General features: G+C 38.3%; 1 protein-coding gene across 4 annotated transcripts in view; it reads right to left on the bottom strand.

Moving 5' to 3' along the window:
* ALG6 (ALG6, alpha-1,3-glucosyltransferase) overlaps positions 1 to 18,671 on the bottom strand; it is a 20,459-nt gene extending 1,788 nt beyond the window's left edge. Inside the window, exons 1-12 of one of the 4 annotated variants that reach the window (XM_046944237.1) lie at positions 18,561 to 18,671; positions 18,093 to 18,259; positions 16,638 to 16,749; positions 13,229 to 13,313; positions 10,257 to 10,346; positions 9,299 to 9,387; positions 7,473 to 7,555; positions 6,743 to 6,807; positions 4,323 to 4,508; positions 3,686 to 3,821; positions 1,539 to 1,624; positions 884 to 968 (exon numbers count right to left, since the gene is read on the bottom strand). In XM_046944237.1, the coding sequence (XP_046800193.1) occupies positions 884 to 968; positions 1,539 to 1,624; positions 3,686 to 3,821; positions 4,323 to 4,508; positions 6,743 to 6,807; positions 7,473 to 7,555; positions 9,299 to 9,387; positions 10,257 to 10,346; positions 13,229 to 13,313; positions 16,638 to 16,719 (987 nt within the window). In that variant the 5' untranslated portion in view covers positions 16,720 to 16,749; positions 18,093 to 18,259; positions 18,561 to 18,671. Of the gene's footprint in view, positions 1 to 883; positions 969 to 1,538; positions 1,625 to 3,685; positions 3,822 to 4,322; positions 4,509 to 6,742; positions 6,808 to 7,472; positions 7,556 to 9,298; positions 9,388 to 10,256; positions 10,347 to 13,228; positions 13,314 to 16,637; positions 16,750 to 18,092; positions 18,260 to 18,500 lie in introns of all 4 variants that reach the window. The other 3 variants (XM_025152745.3, XM_025152744.3, NM_204435.2) reach the window with 3 other exon arrangements.

Here is an 18,671-nt window from a genome sequence, read left to right as displayed (position 1 = left end):
TCAGAAAACGCTTCATGCAAAGAACCCCCTCTCACTGAGACCTACTGACAAGTCTCCTCACCATGTAAACACATTGCTACACATCCTCATTGGCAGATCTCACTCACAGCGGAACAGCCCAGCTTGTGAACATCTCTTGTGCACAGCATCATCAACAGCCAATACCCCAAACTGTTTCCAACTTAAGGGTTGTTTTTTTTTTTTCCCCAACCAAATACAAACACATTGGAAGATAGGCAGCAATTCTCAGGAAGGCTAAGTGTTGGCTTCAGGCAATGTTGCGATAAACTCTCCAGCAGCACTTACATACAATTAAAAATGGAAAACTACCCTATTACTCAAGATTTAGCATCAGCTCCGTAAGATTTTGATTTCAAGGCAATATGATGTTGTACTTAAGTGACAGTAACATAAATGCTGATAAATTCAAAGATATGAGGAGACTAAATAAGTGCAAACATTTGGGAAAATAGCCTGATTTTCTTTTCAAGTTACTAGTGAACTTACAATGCTCATCATGAGTCTTTTCATAGAATTCTGCAGCCAATGCATTAAGAAAACAAGCACAAGAAAGGAAAAAATTCAATTCCCTATGAAGCACTGTTGTGTAGCGGATCCTCAGAGGAAAATAATAAAGATACAACATTAAACTTTTTTAAAAACTGAAGCTAAGATTTTAAGTGTGGATGTAAAAGACCAGTCAGACCCTCCTGGCCATGCCTGACAGCAATATGCTTTTACAACTATCTTTTCAGCAGAACCAACACAGCACTGAATGGCACACAGTGCTGCACGTCATGGCAACTCTAAGTAGAAATGTTGGTCACACCCCAGCAGCCAGGGGCAGACATAAAACAAGGAGCAATTAAAAACATGCACTTACCAGTGTTAATTTAAATCCTCGTAGGGATGGCTGGACAGTTAGCTTGATACAAGTAGGAAGCAGGCTCAGGAATGTTACAGCAAAACTAAGAGATTTTGCAAGAAAACTGGTTTGAATATATGAGTAACTACTTCAGTTACATCACATAATCACTTCTGAAATCTCTGTGCACCTTAGGAATTTAACAGTAATCTTCAGAAACAAAAAAAAACCACTCGGAAACAATTACATATGGACAGCACTGAATGGTCTTCACTGATAGAAGTGTTTTTAAAAAGGAATAGTTTCCATTAGGATTTCAGATGCTGTAAATCTAAACTCAAACTGTTCACTTATCTGGAAAAGAACTCCAACTTCTGAGAGCATCAAAAGTTGTAATTATTGTTTCAAGAGGAAACCATGCAGATTTTAATTCGCTATTAGCCAGCTAAGCAGCTAAAAATCACTATATAAAAAAAAGCAGGAAGTTCTGTAGCTGTAAGTTTCCCCAACAGTACTTGGGGAAACATTTATCACTTGGAAGAAAAACACAAAGAAAATATTTTTTCAAGTTTTTAAGCACCACTTCTTATAATTCATTGAAAAAAGCTACTGATTTTGCAAAAAAACAACACTGCAGCTGAAGTGCTTTAGGTGCATTTCATCTATGTATTACCTGAGCTTGAGCTGAGTCTGAGGTGATACTACATTCTTTATCTTTATAAGGACACTTAGGCTGCACCAAATGTTGGCTACTTTATCCTGGGGAAGAGAAACAACCAAACAAGCAGGCAATTAGTCATCAATTGCACCACTGACGCTTATGTCAGAGACAGAAAGGGTTTGGGGAAAGGGGGAGATTTTTTTTTTTTTTAATCATTAATACTGCCAGAACACACTTGTGAATGTACACCATAATCTGAGAATCATTTCAGTTGCACCTCATTTTCAGTCAAATAAAGAAGGTTTCAAAAAGCCCAGCTGAAACATGTTCTAATGTAAAACAGTTCTCCAGCACGAGAGCCTACGACTTAAGTCACGAGATCACACATTTCATAAGAATAAGGCTCAGAAACCACCTGTCCCTGGGAAAACTCTGATTAAACAATGGGGTATATGAATCCTTTCCCAAACGTGAAGAGATTCCATACACTGTCACATTTCATTACATACCTGAATGTATTTAGTTGTGCTTACTGCTTGCTAGCAATGACAGAGTTAACCACTAATAAATCAAGAAGTCTAAAGACATTAGCAGTTGTGCTAGGATCACTTTCAAAATTAAATTTGTAACTACAGCTATCATGCTCATGAAACTCATCCCTAAACAGCTGCTTGAAACACAGCTGTGTAGACATAACAGCAAGAAAGCTACTAGCACCAACAACTGAGCCACCTTCCTCATATGCTCACCAGCAATACAGAGTATGCGCTTCAAATCTGCTGAGGATTACAAGTGAACAGAGGGTCTGGCAGCACCAGCAAACACACAAGACGCCTACTTAATAGCCAATCTGATTTTACAACCATCAGCATTTGTTACTGCTTCTGTAAATGGGAACCAATTCAAAGAACCTGTTACATGCACCCCAGTATAAATTTACTGCACATTGCTTACGTGGACAATTTCTCATTTTATCTAGATTAGCATCCAGCAGGTCAGTCCCCTCAACTCAGAAAATATCTGAGCTAATATTAGACTAAAATCCTCAAGCTTTTTCAGACTCACTGGTTATTGTCACTTACAAATATTATTTTTAAACTTTGAACTGCATTAAAAAAAAAAAAAAAGTGTGGTGACCAAACCTATTCATTTAGAAATTTCAGATAATTCCCAAGGAATAGGGTTGTTGTTTTTCAGGGGATTGAGGAGGTCTTTTGTGCACTTGTTTAATAAACAACATGAAACCACAGGATATACTCTGAGAACACTGTCAACCTAAATAAAACACTGCCTGCAGTATAGTAGCATTAACTTCTCAAGAAAAAAAAAAAAGAGACAGTTGTACTATTATTTATATCTAAAGAAGATTAAAAGAAAATTCAAGATAAGCCCAATGTGTGTTTGCTTAAATCCCTGTGACATCAAAAGAATTAAAATTCAGAGCTTCATTTCCTGGGTTCAACTTGAAGTTGAGAACTCACTTTTGCAAACGTGACAGTACGTTTTGTGCCACGTTAAGCAAAGCACCAACAACTCCCTGTTACTTTGGAAAGGAGCACCATTTTTGTACCAGCGATACTCCTGTAAACAAGTCATTGCTTTACTGGAAGAAGGCTGCAGCACTCAGCACCGTGCAGTATGCAAGCGTTAACAGCCCAGGGAAAGGAAAAGAACAGATCTACAACTTCTGGGAAAAAAAAACTGAGGAAACTTGCACTAAAAGTACAAGTCAGGTTAAAAAGAAACATCTACACTGCACTCAAAATAGTTGTTGTTTTTTTTTTTTTTAAATCCTGTCAAAAAAAAGCTGAGCAGAATCGAAGAGACTGAATCTGCTAACATTTAAGGTTATATCTTCTGACACTGTCAATTACTGTGGAATCTATCTCAATGGAAAAATGTATGGATTGAAGTATGAGTTTGATGATGGGATAAGCGTTGTCTACTCATATAATATCCTGGAAGATGCCAGCTGAGCTGGGGTTAAATACTGGATTAAATAACTGGCAAGAAATGACTGCTGAAGAAGCCATCTCAAATTACGAGTTCTGTGGTGTGTCTCCCACATGAAATCCCTAAAGGTCACGATGAAGGTTTCTCAAGGGATCTAAGAATACAGAACATTTGCAGCAGGGTGGGGGAGAAGAAAACATGCATGCCTCAAACAAGCCTCGGTCAATGGGAAAGAGTCTTCTGAGTACTTGCATGATTTGTTCCACATCAGTACAGAATGGGAGCCAGCAGACAGCAAAGGAGGCCACCACTGTCCCTGCTAATTTAATCAACAACAGTAACCTGCAATAAAGAGAAAAGTCTACATCAGAGAAGATAAAGACAGCTACTCTTAACAAAAGTCAGTTCTTACTTTGTAAGTTAAGTCTTTTTTTTAAAAAAGAGAACTGAAGGTAACCAGCCTGAACAAGAAGAGTCACCAGTACCACAGGAAAAGTTCATCATCCCCAGATTAGCAAGAACAACTCCATGAGAAGCGGAGAGCTACTGCTGTCCATCTAATCTGGATGTCCATCGGGTTGCCCAGCATAGCCCACATTTAATCTAGCAGACAGAAGGCAGAGTCCTGAGGAGAGACAGCTTAACAGATTTTGCTATCTTTACGTGGAAATACTTAATGTAGATTTCAACAAGAAGCGCTTGTTTTGAGGGAGAGGAATACACTACAAAGTATCTTCCACTAGAAATTAATTCACAAATGAGAACATGAAGAGAATCACATTCTCAGTGGCAGGCTGCCTGAGTATATTCTTAAGCAAAACCAAACGCTTTAAAGCCACTTACCCCTTTCCTTTCAGTCCCTTCTTGAAACATTTTCCAAGTAAATAGCAAAAAAAAGGCAGAGAATGGTAGAGTTCCATTTGCTTATAATTTAAGGCCAAGCAAAATGCTGCCGACCCCAGAAGGTCCCAGTCGTAAGACAAGCAAAGTACACCCCACAAAGCAAATCCAAGGCTCACTGAGTTGTATATGTTTTTTTTTATGTTAAGGACAAGATGCACGTCTTAGCACTGGAAATTAGTAACGAGTGCCCTGAGGGACAAGTGTAAAATTGCATGCAATGTAAGTTTTCCCAAGTTTTAGAAACCACATTGTCAGTTGTGCTATTTTCTTCAGAGAAATACTTTTACTTCTATTTAAAGCCTTTAAAAAAAAATTATTTATTTCTAAGACTTAAAGATTACATGGGCAAAAAAATGAGAACAAATCTTGCATTTATGTTAATTATACATGTAACATACTGTCAGTCAAGCAAGCTTTGAGCTAAACTAGTACCAAAATGCAGCAAGATGCATCAGAATAAACCTTTTTTCTATGGTATTTCCATAATTAAAGCTTTTATGAGCCTCTCCTCTCCCAAATAATATACTTAAAGAATATTCAAGAGATAATATTACATGTATTACAAGCACAATGCACCCTTATCCACCAGGAGGTCCCTCAGTGGCCAAGACTGTACAAACCATGAATAAGAGTTACTAAAAGCAGTTACATCCTTTGGATTTTGAAAACAGGTTCCCAAACCCAGCTGAAGACTGAAAGCTACAGTTACAATTAAAGTACAACAAAAGATTGGCTTTGTCTCCTACCCGTACTCTCACACTACTGCAGAAACTATCAGATATGCTTGTACTCTCTATTTTGTTTTCTCTTTGTCAATATAAGTAGCTGTGACAACACATTCAGATCATCTAAGTTGTTTTCAATCCACTCAAATTTCCCATCCAAAATCACCACAAATATTTGAGATCTCATCAATTTCACAGTGACAAATTGTTAAACCAACAGCTGTGATCTTTAAGGGATGTGCAGCAGTAGCTAAGGTTAAGTAAACCTATTGACTTCTTGGGAGCTGGTGACAAATAGTAAAGTTATTCACACAGTCATTGGGCTGGAAGAGACCACAGGAGACCATCAGTCTGCTCTACCTATGCCATTACTGACATCACATTTGAAGAATCTTTTCTTAAGGACCTTTGTGCTGCAGATCTCACAGCTTCTACTGACAACCTGTTCCAGCATGCCAGTGTGATTAAGGCTTAAAATATTTGTTTATATATTTGAAAACCAAATATTCCCTAGGTTAGCTTAGGGACATTACTCCATACACCATAAGAGACAAGCACACACACACAAAAAAACCATCAAGCAGATTGTCTTCCTTTTTGTATCTCTCTTACACATCAGAAAACAAACCCTGGGCCTTCTACTCTTTTACCAGCTTCTCTCATCTAAGAGAAGCTGCATTCATCCTATTCCTGGCTGTATATCATGTCTCTTTAAAGATGATCAATATCTTTAGGACAGGTTAAAAACAGAATTTCAGAATTCCTGAACTGTAACTCAAATATCAAATAATAATACGATTTTTTTTTTCCCCTTCAAGAGCTTCTTTCTAGGATGCACTGCCAGCCAAGTTCATAATGCAGGATTTTGGAAGAAAAATACAAATTAGTAAATTATTGGATTATCAAAACTTGGTTTAGCAGATGCTGAGATTTCATGTCTCTTAAAATACTTCAGTGCCCACATCAAACACCTGTGAGGTTTCTGTCCCTCTGTGAGCTGCCACTGAGCAGCACAGCCTGGAATAGCCAGCTAACAACATTTACTTGCTGATGGCTGAAGCAGGCATAAGAACAGAAACCTTATTAAAAAGACCCATCTATGAGGGTGCCTACCAGCAGCACTGACTAATTAGCTCCAGTGCCATAGCTCAGATGGCTAACTCCTAAACGGCTAGGCATTAAGCAGAGTGAATCCAGTCTTTGCAATTACACAAGACAAGATGGAATAGTACATTTTATAGAAATGAACACTTTACACTACTGTGCTTGACATGCTCTTCTGCTATCAAAAAGATCTCAGGCGATTCCTTTTCCAAACAAATCACAGGAGCACAAGCCATTATTCTTTTCAGTCACACTACCATTGACATTTTCAGCAATAAAGTGACTGACAGAAATACAAGCTTGAGGCACAGAAAGAACACTATTCACATTTGGATTGATTTGTCCCAGTAGCAACTCTTCATCTCCAATATATTCCAGATGTATGGTTTTCTCTATCAGTTCTGCTTTGGGGTAGGCAGAGGCCCCTCAGATGAAGTCATCTGCCTCCCTCCCAGCAAATGACAATTACTGTAATAACAGAGTTACTTCATAAATGGAAACTCCTTTCATTTCACTGCAAAAAAAGGATACTGGAAGTGTCCGTGGTCAATAAGAATGAGGCCTGGATAAAGAAGTATACAGAGAGCACTGGAAACCTGAACAGAAGGATCAAAGAAAGAAAAAAAAGCTTAAGAATTAGACAAAAAACTTATACTACAACTCCAGTAGATAAATTTGCCCCTCCGTGGTGCATCCTAGATGTAGGAAACTTTCTCTGCAATTAATCTTCTGTCACTAATATTTTGAGGAATAAAAATGGATAAAGAATTTCCATAAATAAGAACACACTGAATGAAGCCCAGCCTGCTCTTTGCCAACCAGCTCAGAAATCACCCACGCCCATCTTAAACTTCAAAACCACTCCAAAAATGGGAACTTTTTATTCCAGAAAGATATTGGCTCTACCACAAGGAGGGTGCAAAGCACAGCAGTTCAAACGTCACAGCTCAAATCTTGATTTTACCGATCAAGTAATACATTCAGAAAGAAATACAATTCAGTAGTTCATGGCTACTAAACTTCAGTAGCATCTTGTTATTGCTACTGAAGACATTAAAATAATTGCTGTAAAATAAGTTAATGGCTTTTTTTCTTTTACTGAAAAGTTGCTAATATGAGATATACAGATTGGCATCAGATTTACGTGAATCGACACCAGTGCTCTATACATAAATTAACTCTCACAGTTAAATTTCTATCATTTTAACAGCATGACTTTTATTGTTTTTGTTTTCTAATTACACAAATATCATACACTTGCCTTCTTTTTAGTAGATGTTTCCTTTAAGGAACAACAATATAAAATAACTGCAGGAATATAAATCAGCAGATCAGCAACAAACACTGAAAAATAAAGATGAAATTCACATTAGAATCCTCCCACATAGCTCATCTTAATACAATCTACATTGCCTTATCATACCTTATGTTGTACTACAGTATGTTCCATTGTTTTAAGGATAGCTCAAGTTTGGCAGTTACACTACATCTAACACTGTCCAAACATTTAACATAAGACAGTGGAAAAACATAGCCAAATAAACATTCTAATGAAGAACTTTTGAGTATTTTAATAAACAGAGTCACTACACTTAAAAGGACAAAAAGAAATTGGTCAAGATAATTCGACCTTGTTAATATTCCTAACGCTAACATTTCTGATGCCCAAAGGCTGCTGCTTCCATGTGTTCAGCTGTCTTGACTTCTGGCACAGCCTCAGTCAATAACGGGGCACACTCTAGTTCCTCACATGCCAAAATGAGAGAAGGCATTCTTAATTCTCAAAAGAAATCAACTACAACTAGATCCAATGAAGCTTGTTTTTTTTTTTTTTGGTCAGAATATATAGTTCAAAGCCATAAACATATGTAACAGAGTTTAGATTATTAAAAATTTCCAATTATTTTTGTGTTAACTACTATTGATGTGGCCAAATAGACTTAATTAGTTCCGTGGTTTTCATAATCTGCCTACAGCAAGTAGTTGTAAGAGGTTCAGTGAGACAAGAACCAGCAGGTTCATCTGCCTAGGATTATGTCAAAACCAGCAGCTGAATTCTCCTCGATTGCTGCCCTAAGAGCTTAAGCTTACAGTATTTCTATAAGCAGGTTTCAGAAAAATGTGCAATTATTCCAGGAGGAAAAACATACTTTGCTTTTCTCATCACAGGCTTTGGGAGAAAATGTTTATAAAGATATCGGTTATTCAGTATAATAATTTTGTAGATTTAAGCCACGATTAAACAAATATACCCAAGGCATTAGCAAAACAAATACACTGACATTTAATATAAAGGTGTAACATGAACAGCTGATGCTGAATGTTTAATGCATTATTTTAATGGCTGTTGTTTAAGAAGTGTTTAATCAGTACTCCTACATCTATCAGTGGTTTATCAAGTGAGTTGATTTCAGAATTAATACAGACCATTTCAAGGATAATTAAGTTTTAGAGATTTTTTTGTTTCAATTCAATCGATTATTAGAGACCAGACTGAGAGGTTCATGAAGTACAGAAAAGCTATTGATGAACAACAAATTCTGCCACTGTAATCAGAAAGCATTTTGTGGAACAATATTGTTACACGAAGCAAAGGACAGATTTAAAATGGTAGAAAACAGTAACAAGATAATTTGGCATCTGTCATTGCTCTGAGAACGAAAGTTCACTGGATGCACCGCTTGTTGTCCAACTGGAAGAGCCAATTAATTCAGTTATTTACATTCTTTTTCTGCACTTGCTCTACCCTTATCTTTGTCAGAGCAGTTTGAAAGAATCAAATGGTCAGAAAAGTGACTGCATGAAAGTCACATTTAGTGACTAAAATACACTTTTACTTTTTATTAACATAACTTTATTTCCAGGAAGTAGCAACCATTAAAAAAAGTGACATCTTTAAAATATCAAATATCTCCCACTGCCAGGTAAGGTATAATAGCTCACAATAAAGTTCTTTCAGCAAAGCCACCCAAGTCAAAGAACTGAGCAACTGGTGAAAACAGATGTATGAAATTAAGCATGCTAAATTAGTAACCCAGACCAAACTGTGCGATCATCCTACAACCTAAGGAAATATAATTTTCCTACCTGTTGTACGCATAAATAACTTATGTGACTGACTCTCATACCCCCGAGATGTGTGGAGAGCAATCCAATCAGGATTTATTAACTTTGCACTGTAAAACAAAGTACAGACACATCAAAATGTAGACAGTTCTCATTTCCCTTTACACTCCTTTCTGTAATAAAGATGACATGCACAGGAGCATATTCCAAGTATTAAGATGAATGAGAAGAAATATTTCAAAAAGCAATAGTGATCAATGAAAGGTTTTTGTCACCACTAGATCTGCTTATACTATAGAATTCAGCTATTAAAAAAAAAGGGACTACACTATTTATTAGGACAAGCTAACTACCTTCAGTCCAGTTCCACTGACTTTTAAAAAAACAATTGTAAATACCTTTCATGCTTAAGTATTAAATATAAACCATTTACAGTTCACATAGATGCCCCACATAACTGTGCCTGTGCACTTTAACCTACATTCTTATTCCATAAGTCTCATTCCAATGGCAGTAAAGCTCTTGTGGAAAAAGTATTCCAACAACAGAATTCTATTTACATGATATCCAGTCATCAAATGTCACTCAGGCTCTCAATACAAGAGAGGTTTCCCATGCAACGCACTCAAATCCTACAATATTTTTTTTCTGTGCATCACTGATCCAACAGCAGCTTAGAGGGAAGGACTAAAATCCAAGTCATATCAAAATCTGATGAAACTTCAGGACCTGGCAAAATAACATAACCTTTCAGCTCCTCTTACAATAATTAAGAGAGAAAAATAGCAGTATTAGCTTCAAGCAACAGGGATACCCATTTTATTTATTTCCCTGGCTTTAAAGTAGCTAACAATACTTTCCATCTCAGCAGTTTGATAGCTCTCAGCTCCTATTCTCACTCCTCAGGGAGGAGGGGAAAAAAGGGAAATTGGTGTTTTGCGTTCTCCCCTGTAGTAAATACTTGAAATAATGAACTTACACATAAGCACACAGAAAGCTGTGATAGGCAGTAAGAGGTGGATAATCTAGGCCCCAGTACAGCAAGTTGTTATCACTTGTATTGAAGTACCTAAGGGAAAAAAAAAAAAATCCATGTACGTAAATATATACATGCACATATATAAAAAGAAGAATCCACATTTCCAGCTTCGCTTTCACCCAAGGAAAAGACTGAACGTTAAACTTTTTTTTTTTTTTAATCAATGTACTCACAATTCACAGATGTTGCTAACTTCCTTTTATCTGCTGTACTTCACACACACACTAAAAATCTCAAGCAACAAAACAAAAGCAATTCAGAATACACTCATCTGTGTTTGCAAACAGAATACCTAAAAACCAACCAAAGAATTGTTGGAACTTCCTTGCTTGAAGGGGAAAAAAATCCTTTACATGAATGGCATTTGATAAAAATCCAGAGATTAAGACAAAGCCTGCACAAAACCAGTATCTACAGTTCTAGATATTTATGTGGAAGGTTTTGCATACCCACATCTCCATCTACAAATGCAACCTATACTTCTCATGCATGTTGATTACCCCAGAAGACAGCAGTCAATTTGCCAAAAAGAAAATAGAAACAATGCAATTAAGTGGAGATTTCACAAGAATGGGAATTTACTAATTATTTTCCTTATAACAGTCCCAGATTCCCTCCTTTTTTTTTTTTCTCCTGGACTTGGATGGCACATTTAATATGCAACAACCATTTCTGAATAGTTAAAATCTACCTGCCACTCCTGCACAGTGTAACTTCCAAAGCTGAGAACTGCTTCTGCTCAACATACTAACACTATGAAAAAGCCTCAGTGGAAGTTATGCTGCCGGTAAACAACTCATCAGAAGTAAAAAAAGCAATATCAAGCTATTTCATAGCTAAAGAAAAGGCAGCATAAATGTGGAAGAAAGTATGCCACACCAGGTTTAGTGAGGCAATTCCATCAGTGTGAAAGTAGGAGTCAGGAGGCTAGGAAAGTTTTAAAAACCAAACTAAGCTAACAGAGTAATGCCTGCCGAATAGCCAACAGGTCACGAATCTCAATCAGTTACGTCAGCCACAACCATTTTACCTGTTCCTACCTCAGAGGAAAACTCAGAAGGAAAATCTGAGAGACACGAAGAAAAAGGATTTCCCTGTTTGTAATTCCCTCATGCCAGTGTTTCTATGGAAGGCTGACAGCAGCTAGAATTAAGTCACCTCCAAATGAGAAACAGAGGGCTTTATCCAAGAAAAATAGAAGTTACAAAAAATAAGGCATCAGATCCTTCATACCTTACAGCAAGAAAGACTTACTAGTCTATTCTAACTGCCAAGGGACAAGCTCTTGCATTTTCCAGTTTCCCCCTTCAAACACAGAAAATTTTTTACATTTATTATTGTAAATGATGTTCCTTGAATTCCTTATGAGCTGTCTGAAATATCTTATGAACTCATGATAAGTCATATTTCTTTGAACTGCATCTCTGCTTCTTATTCTACCATTCAATATTGCTCACGCCAAAGCAGTTCTGATTCTTCACACAGATTTTAGCAGTCTGCCACTTGGTGGAAAGCTTTCCAGTTAAGTCGCATGCTGGTTTTGTAATTTTACCTTCTGTAAACTCATAGTTCCAACAGAAACCCAGCAACACTTAGCAAAAAACAGACAAAAAAAAAACCCTTCATAGATTTAATTAGCAGAATAAGATATTTTAATAAGAAAGGATGGTTTTTTTTATGTAGTTTTTAATACACAGTGAGAAGATTTGAAAATACAAAGCTACTTAAATTCTTATTCTGGCATTTAAGAAAAATGTTTTTTGAATCATTGGAAACATGCGTGGAAAATGTAGCTCTGTTACCTATGCAGGCCTGTGCAATGGTAATAATGACAAATTCTGTGGAAAAAAAATAAATCAGGAGATCTAAAAATCTGACAGGACTGCATTCTCATAAGAGAACTCCTCTATTTTCTTAAACAAATGTACATGATGTGCTTGCTGCACAGACAGCTTTCCTAAATACTAAGCAAACAATACTAGAAGCAATTCAAATCTCAGCTTCAGATCTGAACGTTTATTTTCTCAATGTATCAGAGTACAGTCTCTCTTGATACTGTGCATTTCTGTAACCCAGGAGGGAAAAGAAAGCTCAGCTTTCTTCTACAAAGCAATCCCTTGCGTGTCAGCTGAAACGTCCTTTTCCAAACTCCCAAGACAAAGTACCACTTCACTGGAGATTTCCGTCTCCAAAGCAGCCCCAATCTGAAAAACTTCTGTTCTAAATACAACAAAGACCTAATACAACAAGACGGAGATGGCCAAGAGGCAGCCCATGGGCTAAACCCAGCCTGCAACACAGTCTCATCTGAGCCCTGGGAACGCCCAGAAATAACGACTGCCATAACTCTTAACTTTGAGTACATGCAGTTCTGCCTGCAGAAGCGATCAAAGCTGCCAACTCTATTATTACATCAGCTCTCCATTATCCCAGCTCTGGTGTAATGAGAGGTTTAGGCGTCCAGAAAGAGCAAAATAAAATGGTAATATAGGCTCAATATTGTGAATCCCAGATTCACGTGCAAAGTCCCATACAGCAACAAGCTTTTAGGATTGTCCCCACATATTTACAGAAATAGAGTTGAATTAATCTTCTATTCTGTTGTATTCAGTTCAAAACAAAGTTGGAGCTTCACAGCAGTGAATATCAGCAGTCAGAATATCCTCCAGAAAGCTAATACCTAGCAAGCCAAACTTCCACATTTTAGCATGCTTATCTTATGAAGAAAACAGCATTTAAATCTAAGAACCAGGTGATGTTATGCCAGTAGAAAAGTATTTTTAGAATAGTTCTGAGAACAGCAAAAGATATGGCCGACATCCCAGATGAAGGTATATTTAAGTGAGGTGTAAAACAGTTTCATTCCATTTACCCCTTGGTAACCTGAACTATGACAGGGCAGAACTACATACCACTGCCTGATGGGTAAATTGTAAGTAACTTCTTGCCAGTGTCTCTGAGCTTCATAATCTCCATACATAGGTGGTTTTCCAGCACCTAAAAAAAAAATTAAAAAAAAAATGATTGCAGTATTTATGAATTTATTCTGTTTATACACGTTGGGAGGAAAAGCAAACTGTATTTGCACATTCTCATAACACTAATTTTATTCTCCATTCTTCTATTACATTTGAGAAGAAAACAGAGACCTTATCTGTTCCACAGTCTAACAATTACCAAAAAAAAGCTTCACATGTTCTTCTGGCTTTCTGGATATATCTGTGATGAGCATTTATCAAGATATCCCAGTGTGAAGAACAGCTTCCTCACCTGACAAAAAAAATAATTACCAAGTACAGATGAGAAACGTGGCACTTTCTCTGCAATAAGAACACATACATCCGTTTTGTATCAGCTACATTTCCTCAGTAAACAACCACAGACAAGGCTTCAGACACGCCGTGGTACCTTGCCATTGCTTTTGTAATTAACAACCAGCCTTATTTTTAAATTCACTTAGAAGCAGCACCTGCCCAAAACCCCCCAGTTCCTCTCCCTTTCCTCTGTTACCTTGTCTGTGATGCTACCAAGAAAATCACATATACTGTTCCTTACCTCATGATTCTTAATAGTTAACACAAGCCATTTATTAGATCTGCTCACAGAATTGGCTTAGAATATTTTTTTCTATATAAAACTTCTAAATAATAACTGTTCCATTTTGGTTTACAGGAATTCTCTCTCACATTTTTCAAATGAGTGATTGTTAGATAGTAATTTGCAAAGCAAATTATGTTAAAGGATACTTTTCACACACGCACACATAAATCTCTCAGGAAATCAGAGCTTTCTTCCCATGGAAAAAAAGCTTTATCAGTGCAAATACTTCAGCTGCCCACTCAACAATGATTTCTTAACGTAAGCCTAACTCTGGTAATGGCAGAATGTTAAGCATCTTGTATCACAGTTTATTTACTTCTATTAACCTGCACTTACTAAGAAACTGGACTGATTGCACTTCCATTAAAATATCGACACTAAATAAACAGAAATTTAAGAGTTTCTTTAAAACATAGGAAAACTATCTATAGTTTTCCCCCGTGATCTAAGTTTGTGGGAACCACACAAGCTCAGATATCTTCTATTTATTTCTTAGTAGTAGAGAGAGTAGATCTCCACTAACTTATTCCTGAGTAGGAGAGAGAACAGATTATTTCCACTATATGACATATTCAACTAAAAGTTTCCTGAATCAGTGAGCTCACTGACAAAGAGGAGTCTTATCAGTATCCTTTCTGGAGCTAAAGTCTACTGAAATGAAGAACCTGTCACAGCACTTCTAAAATAGAAAAAATGTGTTATCCAGATTTATATAGCACACATACACAGACAATTTCCTTTCTCCAGGAAAAATAAATAAATACATATATATATATAAAAATAAAGAAATGAATTCATTTCAGAACAATGAAGTGAAATGCTTTCAATTTACAGTGGTCTTAATAAGTTCTATTATTAACAGAAAGCAAATTGTTAAAGGTCTGATGCTGCCTTTCAACACAAGTATCTAGCTTCTACTCATTTACCAGGAACTTCGTAATAGCATGAAAACCTGATACACAAAGATTAATTTTTCTCAGTAATTACACAAGAGCAGCTATTCTAAGGTCATCATAATTAGTAACCCCTCAAAACCAGGCATCAGTTATCTGTTTTATCCCCATCGTGACCCTAATTCTAGTGAGAGATCCAAAACTATGCTGAATAGCAAGCAGCAGCAGAATGGAAACGATAGCGCAATCCAACACTACCCAGTAAATTAGGGCAGAATTAACCTCCTTCCATCTGGTCATCCATGCGACGCGCGGGTTCCGAGTATGCTGAATCAGCATTTCGACCAGAGCCTGCCTCTGAGAACAATGACTGCTTCTAATCCTTTCTCAATTATATTGCACTCAGTGACAGAAAGCAAAAAGGGACCACGTCAGTTTAGACATCATCCTGTCCGATTTCTTTCTTGTCCCAGTAATTCACGGTTTATAACATGTGAAGGAAATCAAAGCAGGGTGGTGGGAGGGAGGAATTCTAGTGTACTTATGTATTTGACAGCTCTAACATCCAGATTAGTCTTTTCCCCTCCCCAGACAACGCTGAAAGTTAAACACGTGCTTTGATAATTTGCTGGATTGGACTGGGTTCAGATTTTCCTATTCCAAAAGAAGTTACGTGGTTGCTCCGTATGAAATAAGTGTGTGCATACAGACACATGAAAAATAGCAAAAAATGATTTCTGTTTTGTTTTTTTAGCTCAGTCATTATTAAGACTCTCAGAAGCTGGATGGGCTTGCAATTCTTTTCAGCTTAGAAGAATCTAGTTAGTAATGTAAATATGTGCAGAACAACAGAAATTTACTGTCACTCAGCAACATAGAGACTGTGTCTCTGCACACGGATGGGCAGAAGAGAGCCTCCGCTACCTACAGAGCGGATCTTTTATGAGGGCACTTTCAGAAAGCAAATTAAAAATAACTATGTAAGAAGACACACGTGCAATTTATCTTCAAGCAAATCCCTTCACGTAAATAAAACTCAGGAGTTACCAGTTCAAAACTCACTAGAATCTTACTGAACAGCTCAGGGGGCGAAGTTCCCAATTGCCTTAACAGCAAGCTAGATTGAATTTGACTGAGCTTGTGATTCTTTTAGCTGATGGGGACTGAACGTAACGAGGCATTTAAAAATAAAAATCCACAGAGAGCAATCTTTGTGCACATGTATGCTAAGTGTTGGAATGCCGCTGAGAGGTTCGAAAAAACTTGCTAGCTCTTTGCAAGCATTAGGAGATGGGGAGGAGAAATACTCATCTATTAAAAGAATATAGCTCTAGTTCATGTTGTAAACAACCTTAAATAAGTATAGCTACGGGACACAGGGCAATCACTCACTTCACGTCACCTTTATACCATCTTCATTATCACCAGCACAGATTTATCTAAATATAAGTTAAGGTTGTATCTGTTCTAGAACTTAAAGGACAAGATTAAACAAATTTATGGCTGGACTGTAGCAATACACTGAAACTACAGGAGTGACAAAGGCATAGGAGCGAACAGCCAGCCATTCTTCTGCCACTCCCAAAGCATCAGTGACCCCCCTTCTGTACCCCCCCATGTGGCTGGGATATTTATCACTGTGCTTATTTTTACCAAAGCAGCCAAGGTATTATACCAGCCTTAGGGAAATAGGCCCTAAGCCACAACAATACTTGAAGTAGCACACCGCTTCCTACTTATGATTTTATATGCAAGTTTATTTTAATTTGTCACAAGCTCCATAATTCACCTTCAAGTGATTGTTTTACAGACTGTGAACAAGAATTACCTGAATAAGAACCAAGCGATACAGTCCAGCGTACAGTTAGTGCCAGTAAAACAGTAATTGTCATTAAGCTCCACTTCTCCATAGCTAGTCTTTGTAACAAGCCAAAAGGTACCTAGAATAAAAATATAAAACACAAAAACATTGCTACAGTACCATCTGGTTTTGTTTCTTAGCCATTTAACAGCACTACTGACAAGTTCTCCTAATTCTGAGCTAGAAGGTAGCCAGGAATATGACAAAGTGCATAAAAACAACGGCAAAAGGAAAGTAAAAGACTTCAAATTGCTTTGAAGAACTCAGCCATCAGATTAAACCTATTCTGTACATACATGTATGTAATTAAGCTTCACCTTAATAAGTTCTGCACAATTTGTTACACACACTAAGCATGTTCCACCTGTGACAACAGAAAGTTGTCAAGTATCTTGAGTAGCTCACAACTGGTGTTTGTGCCTGAAAGCACCTTCAAAGAAATGCATATACATTCCTAGATCAATAAAGTAGGGGAAAAAAGGGCTAAATGTTGTTAACAAGCACACAATTTAAAGCAGTGGATATATGGTATTAAGTTAATGTCACTTCATTTCTGGAGTAAAAACAGCATAGCTGAGTTATGGATAATGGAGGTCCAGTACAAGACTGTCTGCTGGCTTAAAGTTATTTCAAAATTATACAAATGCCAACAACATGTAACAGTAAGAAACGTTGGTTCCACCACATGCACCAACCTTGGGAGCTAAGTAATAGGAAAATGTAATGTTCCCCTATAAAAAAAAAAAAATAACAAACGTACAAATGGAAAATGCAAAATTTGTCTCAAAAGACCAAAACTGAAGTTCAGCCTCTCGGAAAGAAAAAAAGAATAGGAAAAAAAAAAAAAAAGAAAGAAGAAACTGTTCCAGACTTGACAGTGAAACACAGCAGTACATCTCATGGGTGTCCTTCAGCCGTATCAACAGCAGCAGCACCAGCAGCAGCAGCCGGTCAGTGAGGCACTGCGGAGCAGAAGACAACTGGGCACAGCTGCCAGGGCCTCTCCTAGCAAAACAGGCAGCAGCCAGCTCAAATTAGTGCAATATAGTTGCCAATGCCAGACAAAAGCACCACCAGGCTGTCTCAGTAACAGCAAAGCAACATCACAAGATGTGCCTCGGCAATTCTGCTCAAACTACATTCATACCCATCACTTGTGGAAAGCTGGGACCCCCAGCACCGATGGGAAATAAAGTTTTTTGAACAATATAGATCTGTGACAGCAGCAGATCCCCATCTATAGGCTGAACAGCGAATGCTGATCTCTGTGCATTCTTTGCTACACCTTGCTGGAACAGCACAGGCACGCTGATCTGAACACAAAACGCTGCTGACCCTGGGAGCATTTCGCCTCAGCCAACTCTGATGGTCCTTATGATATCCTTCCCTGCCTCCTTTTCTTCTCCAATCATTATCCCATACCTCAAGAAGCCAACACTGTGCTTTTATTGGGTGGCAAAGCAGGGATCCTTAACCGCCGGTACCCACGGAGCCCAGCGCTCAGGGAGGCTTCCAGGAGGCGGCCTCAGCTCCGGCTTTGCCCTCTGCCTTCGGAGCAGCACCTGAGGGCCTCTGCAGCCACGCAGCGCCTTTAGGCACAAAAAATCCCCGTCATCGGGGCAAGGAGCATCCGCTGCCCAACAGATCACTGACGGCCCTTCAAGTGGTAACTGGAGAGATGCTACCGCACGGCTCAGCAGCGCCCTTTACCCCTCGGGAACGTGCACCGAACTGAGAATTCCTCTCCTTTCAGCAACACCGTTTCCCAAAGGCCCAGAGGTTCCCTCCTCCCTGTCAGACGTTTAGTTCTGACATATTCAATCCTCGCACCCGCCCCACATCGCCACGCTCCTCCTCAGCGCACACGCGGACACGGATCGCAGTGCTGACCCTCCTCTCCCCGCCGCCCGTCCCGTCCCGCCGAGCCCTGAGGTGAGCGGCGCGCGCCTCCCCCCTTCCCGCCTTACTGGACACAACGGCCACGCGCGCGCTTCCGCGTTC

This window comes from Gallus gallus, chromosome 8 (assembly GCF_016699485.2).
Source record: "Gallus gallus isolate bGalGal1 chromosome 8, bGalGal1.mat.broiler.GRCg7b, whole genome shotgun sequence".
NCBI classification, from domain to species: domain Eukaryota; kingdom Metazoa; phylum Chordata; class Aves; order Galliformes; family Phasianidae; genus Gallus; species Gallus gallus.
Note: the sequence above shows the minus strand (reverse complement) of the source record. Positions and strands in the feature narration are given on the sequence as shown.